The 6,866-nt window shown below is 38.9% G+C and overlaps 1 protein-coding gene across 1 annotated transcript; it reads right to left on the reverse strand.

The window, feature by feature from the left end:
* Positions 1-552: 552 nt before the first annotated feature.
* Positions 553-6,642, reverse strand: LOC129099659 (interleukin-18 receptor 1-like). The gene is made up of 10 exons (XM_054608987.1): positions 6,381-6,642; positions 4,888-5,140; positions 4,075-4,252; positions 3,838-3,982; positions 3,679-3,741; positions 3,447-3,567; positions 3,190-3,335; positions 2,674-2,817; positions 2,417-2,569; positions 553-2,333 (listed from the first exon to the last, which is right to left on the reverse strand). Exons 1-10 carry the CDS (start codon positions 6,598-6,600, stop codon positions 1,999-2,001), a joined length of 1,758 nt encoding a protein of 585 aa, XP_054464962.1. The 5' UTR covers positions 6,601-6,642; the 3' UTR covers positions 553-1,998.
* Positions 6,643-6,866: the final 224 nt, after the last annotated feature.

Raw genomic sequence — 6,866 nt, forward strand, 5'->3', positions numbered from 1 at the left:
AAACATATTCTGAGAGTAAATTTAGAATCATAAAGCACAGTGCTCGCTGCTTTACGCTGTGGTAAGTGGTCAAGACCCCGATTTTCTGGGACACACCTGTACTTTGACTGGCCTGGTTTCTAATCTCACCACATATTCTGGCCGACACCTCCTCTCCACCATCTCTTTCTCTGCTGCATCTGCTGTCTGCTTTTGCCTGTACTATATGGTGTACCATACAATATATATAAATACATATAACAACTATTTTTCTACCTTTCTCCTTGTCTCATGTCATATCTCATACTATATCATTATTTCCCATACTATATTTTATAAGATGTTACACTGATTTTGGTATATTATATTTATATTAAAGCTCTATATTAATACAGACAAACACCAAGTACCATGACTGAATCATTTCACATATTAGTCTGGTGTACACAGTTAACATAGACTTGCTGACTCTGCTGCAGGGGGAAAAGCATATATGAAAAAAAATGTGTGACTCGTAAAATTATCAATATTCAATATTTTCAATATAGCAAAACATAGTAATACACTGTGTATTGAAAAAAATGTACCTGTTCTTTAAAGCTGCCAAAATAATGTTTTGGTCAAAAGAGCGCAGAAAATCTATTTTGAAAACAAAAGTATTCTCTTTGAGATGAGAAATTCTGTATCAATGTCATGTCTGTGAACCAACATTTAGCCTCTGGGATGCTGCACACTGAAACCAAAATACAATAATAAACAAACAAGACACAATGTGTTAAATTAGGGAGCTTTGAAGGTGTTGGTAAGTTATTTCCAGTCTTTATGCTAAGTAAGGTTAAGTGAGGAGGTAAAGTGGTATTGATCTCTTCATGGCACTCTTGGAAAGAAGAAGATATTTATTTATTTTTTGTTGTTGTTAATTCTTGCAAATAAGCAATAAGTATGGTCTAGTGACACATCCATTATGAAAAAGCGTAAGCATTCATTTGGCCACTTGTAAAAACTGCAGCACAGATATTAAAACAAATGTATTTCAATGTTTCACACAGAACACTTACTTAGAAAAATAAAGAAAAGAAATCCAGTTACTACATTAAAATTTAAACAGAGATTTCAATTAATGAGCCACTGTGAAAAGCAACACCTTCCATGAGAAAACATTAGTGGGAAATTTCTGGATTTGTCAGTAGTAACAGTGTGTACTGATGTAACCGTGCATATACTAATGTTGTAACAAAATGTAACATACATTTTTACATTACATTCATAATAACTTTACATGTCTTTGTGTCAACTATCATACTAATAAGGAAACATGTGGAGGTCAATTCAACAATGCAATATGTTAGATTGACAAGTTATATTACATTACATTACAGTCATTTAGCAGATGCTTTTATCCAAAGCGACTTACAGGAAGTGTATTCAACATAGGTATTCAAGAGAACTACTAGTCACCAGAAGTCATAAGTGCATCTCCTTTCTTAAACAAGCATCTCAAAGCATAAGCCAGAGCAAAAGTATAGTGCAGAGGCAAGTTACTACGAAAACAATAATTGCAACAGACTAATCCGAATATAGTAAGTGCTACAAACTACTACGAATAGGATAAGTGCAGTAAGCAAATACAAATTTAATAAGTGCAGCGAACTGATACGAATACAGTAAGTGCAACAACTAATACGAATGCAATAAGTGCTACGAGGAAGGCTCCGGGTAGTACTTCTTGAAGAGGTGAGTTTTCAGCCTGCGCCTAAAGATGGGCAGCGACTCTGCTGTCCTGACGTCAGTGGGGAGTTCATTCCACCACTGTGGGGCCAGGACAGAAAAAAGCTGTGACCGGGTGGATCGGCCACAGGGACCTTAAGTTAAATGTTCAAAAATAGAATTAGATCGTCTTCAGCAGTAAATCTGTTTTCCTAATAGGTATTTTTTTTATATACTGTATTTGTAAGTCAAATCTGAAAACAGATATAATAAAAGTTAATCATTCTGGCATGACGTAACATCCTAGACTGTCTAAGGTAAAAGCTTTATTTTTGACGCCTGCTGCGGGGCCGGTAGGTAATATCGTAGCTGCTTCCAGAAGGAGGAGGAAAGCGGCATGGACCTCATGCCCTTCCACGTGACACAGTCTCCAGCCTCGCTAAGAAGCTGCAAGGCCTCCGGTACCGAACCAGAGCTAGATGCTTCTGTTGTCTCAGTTTGGATGAAAACCAAGCGAGTCTGCCGCTCCACAAGGGCTGCATGGATGGCACTCAGCAGGCCAGATCCTGGACCAGGATCTGGAGAGGTAGGAACCAAAACCACCGTCCGGCTCTGCTCTATACATTCAAGCACTGCCTCCGCTGCAGCTGCAACCAACCAGAGTTCAGATAATTATTAACTTCATGAAGATTTTAGGTAGATTTTTTGAGAGTATGTCTTACGAACGTACCTTTCCCTGGTAAGACGTCCCGATCATAAAGACAGAGACTGTAACCAAACCTCTCTTCCAAAACACTCTCCAGACATTTTCTGTCATGTTCATTTAGTCCTGCTTCTGTGTCGCTCTTGTAACACATCAGAAAGGCGTCATAGCTCTTTCCATCTAAATAAACAACAAAGAGCATTGTCACTTCTGTCATAATGTCCACATATGTGCTTCTTAAACATGAGTTGTTTGCTAAAATGAACTGTAAATATGAATCCCACCTGAGGTGTGGCTATGGTAGCCAAGAGTGTCTCTTAGGAAAAGAGTGATGTTAATTTTGAACCTCACATAGATAACTACTGTCAAAACCATCACCACCATAACGCCGACAATGCAGAGAGCCAGGGAAACGTAAGAAGGGCGAGCTGTGGGGACATAATGGCGATTATTATTAAAATGTTCATTTAAACACTCATCAATGGTAGTAGTGACTTGAATTTGAATGAAAGCTGGCACAAAAAGGCTTTCTGACATTTTTTTGAAAGACTAAACGATTCGTTCATAAATCCAAACATGATTACCATTAGCAGCCCCATTTAAAAAGAAAAACATAATTTAATGCATCCATTTGTCATACCTAATTAGATTGTGTGGTTAAGAGAGGGGCAGCAATTTAGTGGATCCCAGCATCATCAGCTGATCTGGGGTTGAGCTTTACGATACACTGCTGGCAACAACCATATACAATAGTTAAAAAGGCAAAGCCGAAGCTCTATCTATCCATTTATATTGTATACCTTTTTGGGCTAAGGTGATGGTGACGAAGCTTGAGGGTCCAAATGCAGACTCCAGTTTACAGGTGTAACTCTTTGATAAATCCTCCTGTGACACGCTTTTAAAGACTAGAGATGCCTTAATTTTTATTTCTGCACCATTACTCACACTGGAATGGAAAGAAAAGTAAGAAAGACAAGCTATGTTGTGTGTGTGTCCAGTGTTCATGTGGCCATTTTAAACATTTCCACTTCCAGTCTTAGTTGTGTGAGGTGGTTACCGTGTGTAATTGTAGAAAACCGGAAAGCTGTTGTTCATTTGCACCTTGGATTTCTCGTACCAGAACAGCTCGCCAAAGTCTGGATCCGTAACAGCTTCACAATCAATCACCATTGGTGCGCCTAGAAAAAGCCGAGTTTTTCACAAGATTAAAGATTAGTAAATTGGAAAGATAGTAAATGCTTGTATGTATATTCAAGAGTCTGTGTCCACAATACAAGATTGAAGCTCACCCAAATCTACATAAAATACATCATTGTGTGGTGAAGTGATCACTGAGACTTTCTCTGGATTTTCTGTTCAAAAAAAAAAGGAGAAAACACTTTACATTTTTCTGCCCACCTAACATATGAAGTTAACCATAAGAAGAAAGAAAACTGCTCTTTTCTCACCCTTTGGTTTGATTTTTAGCACCACTGTAAAGGTCATGTTATATATTTGTCTATAATACAGGTAAGATCTGGTACAGATGTAGACACCGTGGTCTTTCTCTTCCACACTTGAGAAGTGGTCGTCTTTTGGCAATGACTCGCCCTCCTACACGATGAAAAAATAAGTTATACATGCAGTTTTTTTATTTTTCACAACCAAATCTTGTTCACAATCAAAAATCAGCTGTGTTTACAAACCTTGTGCCATATAATGGCGTTGCTGGTAATATTGGGGGTGTTTACAGCAGGTACGTTTACCTCAGGACAATTCAATTCGCAGGCCTCTTGTGTGGAACATGTTCTAGGGTACTGGGTCCTCTCCTCCCTCTGTGTTGTGTAAACTGTCAGCCTGAACCAGCTCCACCTGCTGCCATTCCTGTCATGTCATCAAAGAACAAGTATTGGTATTATGAAACTCAACATTTCTTTTTCCAGAATACAAGTTACTGACAATAATTCAATGTGAACAGTTTCACGGAACAGCTTTGTTCTCCTATCATGATGGATTTGGTCTTAAAATGCAGACTTCCAAGGAGGCGTTCCCTGACATGTGATGAGGCTACTGTCTGCTAACTACCAGCTTGCTGTTTATAAAGCCATTTCAATACTGTAATCTTTGAAATCATCGCAACTCGACTGAGAAAACAAAGTATCTTATGTATTCACTTTACATCTAAATTCATCTCCAAAGCACCAAAAAGCAATTCTACATCCTGTTTAAGGAGCCTGCAAATATGTCAGTCCTATACATTCTTATAAAACGAAACTGCAAGTTTCAAATGAGAGCAAAATCTCAGGGCTATCAGCAGGGGGACGGCTGTTTGTCTCCCTCCAAAGTGAACCAAGTACTTTGGTTGCTTAAACCTAACAAAGTAGGTCTGTAGGGTTGAAATGTGTATGAAATCCGAAATAGTGTCAATGCGTTTTGTAAGGTATGCCGGGGAAACATAATTTCAAGATATTATTAAATCAAACAAAGTCAGTATCATGGTGGTACCGGCTGGACCTTACCCCAGAGAGCATGAGTAATTCCCCTGATGGTTGACAGAAGCATTGAGAATCACAAGGCTCCTCCCATAAACCAGCAACCCCATTTGACTCTGCTCAGCTGAGGACATGTGGGTCAGATCCATCTCCTGGGGGGTGTAACTGGTCCAGATCACTTCGGCATCACCGTGACTAGAACCTCTGTCATGATGGCAGAAGAGCGCCACCATCTCACCTGCCTTGACATACTCTTGGCTGGTTTTCGAGGGACACACGCCTGCAAATGAGTGTCACAAATTTTATTTCATTTTAGTGTTCAAAGCTAAAACATGAACTCGCATGAGGCTGGTTAAAATCAGTACCAACGGAGAGCTGGCTTCCAGCCCAAGTTGGATTGCACACAAAGGGATTTGTCTATTGCGCTGGTCCTTATGAGCAAAATGGGTTGGATGCTTGATTTTTAACCCGTCTTTGAACTAGATCCAAGCGACATTTGAGCATCAAAGTTTGGTTGTGTTGTCATAAAGAGTTTACTAAATAGTTGTCTGTGTTCTTTTTTTTGGTTAAAAAACTTTAGTTCCCCTTCTGGGTGTTGAGCCTTGAACCTTGTAGTCAGAGAGGTTAATGACCTCACTGACACTTTGTCATTTTCATCTGTGTTATTCATTCGTTATCGGAGTTTCACCACAACTCCCACAGATTACACTGATTAGTTGGCTAACTGTTCTATTCACATATTGAATAGATTGAAAGTTTTTTTTTTTCTCTCCTTATCCACATTTCTGTTGATTAACAATTGGCTGCTGTCAACCTGTCAGAGAATATCTCTAATCATGAATGCAGATTTGCTATTTAAAGAAAGTTGATAGTTACACTTGGTGTGCCTCATACTGGATAATTTGTGGAACAGCATGAGCTTGGCGGATGTGACCGTTGTGAAAGCACATGGGGGCTCTTTACCACTTCCTAATTTCTATGTGCAATTTTAGTTTTGTGATTTTACTGTGAAGGAAAATGAGTCAAGTTTCTGTAAGTCAGCAGTGGTCAGTGCAACAATAGAAGCAAATAGAATGCATTTGAAGATTTGGAAATGTTTGATATCTATTATGATCACATCTGCATGCCACAGTGTATAGAAACATTCTGTTGTATTGACTACATAATGACTACATTATGTTTCAGTGGTTTTGGCCATGCAGTGTCAAGTACATTTACTCAAATACTGGTACTTGTATATCCATTTTCTGCTACTTTATATTTCTACTCAGAGGCCATTCTTGCACGATTTAGTCCACTACATTTATTTGACGACTTTAGTTAATAGTTATTTTTGCAGTTTCAGGTTAAAAATAAAGAATGTAATCACAAAATACCTCTACATTTACCAGATTTACACATGCATCAATAATTGTAATTTGATTATAAAAATAAAGGTTACATTGTTCTGAATGAGTGAGTTCTGCCATCCATCTATCCGTCTATCTGTCTATCTCAAACAACATATCAAGTTAACTTACCTGTTAATGATGCAAGGAGTAAAATCAGAGAGGGCAGAAGTACTTTCACCATCATGATGACACGCAGCGCAGCACAACAGAACACATGCAAGAGCGTCGTTAAAGCCTTGGTCCTGCTGAGTGGAACATTTCCCCAATCATGTGAAACCACATTGGGTGATGATGAAAAGCGAAACATAAGGAAGAGCGTCACGTTGTTGCAACCGCAGTGTAGCCCCATCAACCGTCACATTTCTCCTATCAAGATATTATCTTTATCATCATAGCTGTGGTGATATGTGTTGGTATTGATCATTTCCCTCCATGATAAATGACAAGAAATGAAAGTTGAGCTCATGAAACCCTAACCCTATGTTGAAGTTTGGTGTCATCCGCAGTGACAGTTGGAATCACGCACATATTTCCTCTGGAAAAAGGGCAGAGGCACACGCATCTGTGCGCAGATCGTAAACTGGCAGTTTCAGTTATAAAGAAAAGGAAACAATG

The sequence above is a fragment of the Anoplopoma fimbria genome, chromosome 2 (genome assembly GCF_027596085.1).
Source record: "Anoplopoma fimbria isolate UVic2021 breed Golden Eagle Sablefish chromosome 2, Afim_UVic_2022, whole genome shotgun sequence".
NCBI classification, from domain to species: domain Eukaryota; kingdom Metazoa; phylum Chordata; class Actinopteri; order Perciformes; family Anoplopomatidae; genus Anoplopoma; species Anoplopoma fimbria.

What these genes read in the sequence shown, in the direction of transcription:
- LOC129099659 (XM_054608987.1), bottom strand. Translation starts at nt 6,600, where the DNA reads ATGGGGCTACACTGCGGTTGCAACAACGTGACGCTCTTCCTTATGTTT. An exon ending in ACTCCTTGCATCATTAACAG is followed by an intron (nt 5,141 to 6,380) that starts GTAAGTTAACTT and finishes ACTCATTTGCAG; the next exon opens with GCGTGTGTCCCTCGAAAACC. An exon ending in ACGCCATTATATGGCACAAG is followed by an intron (nt 3,983 to 4,074) that starts GTTTGTAAACAC and finishes TTCATCGTGTAG; the next exon opens with GAGGGCGAGTCATTGCCAAA.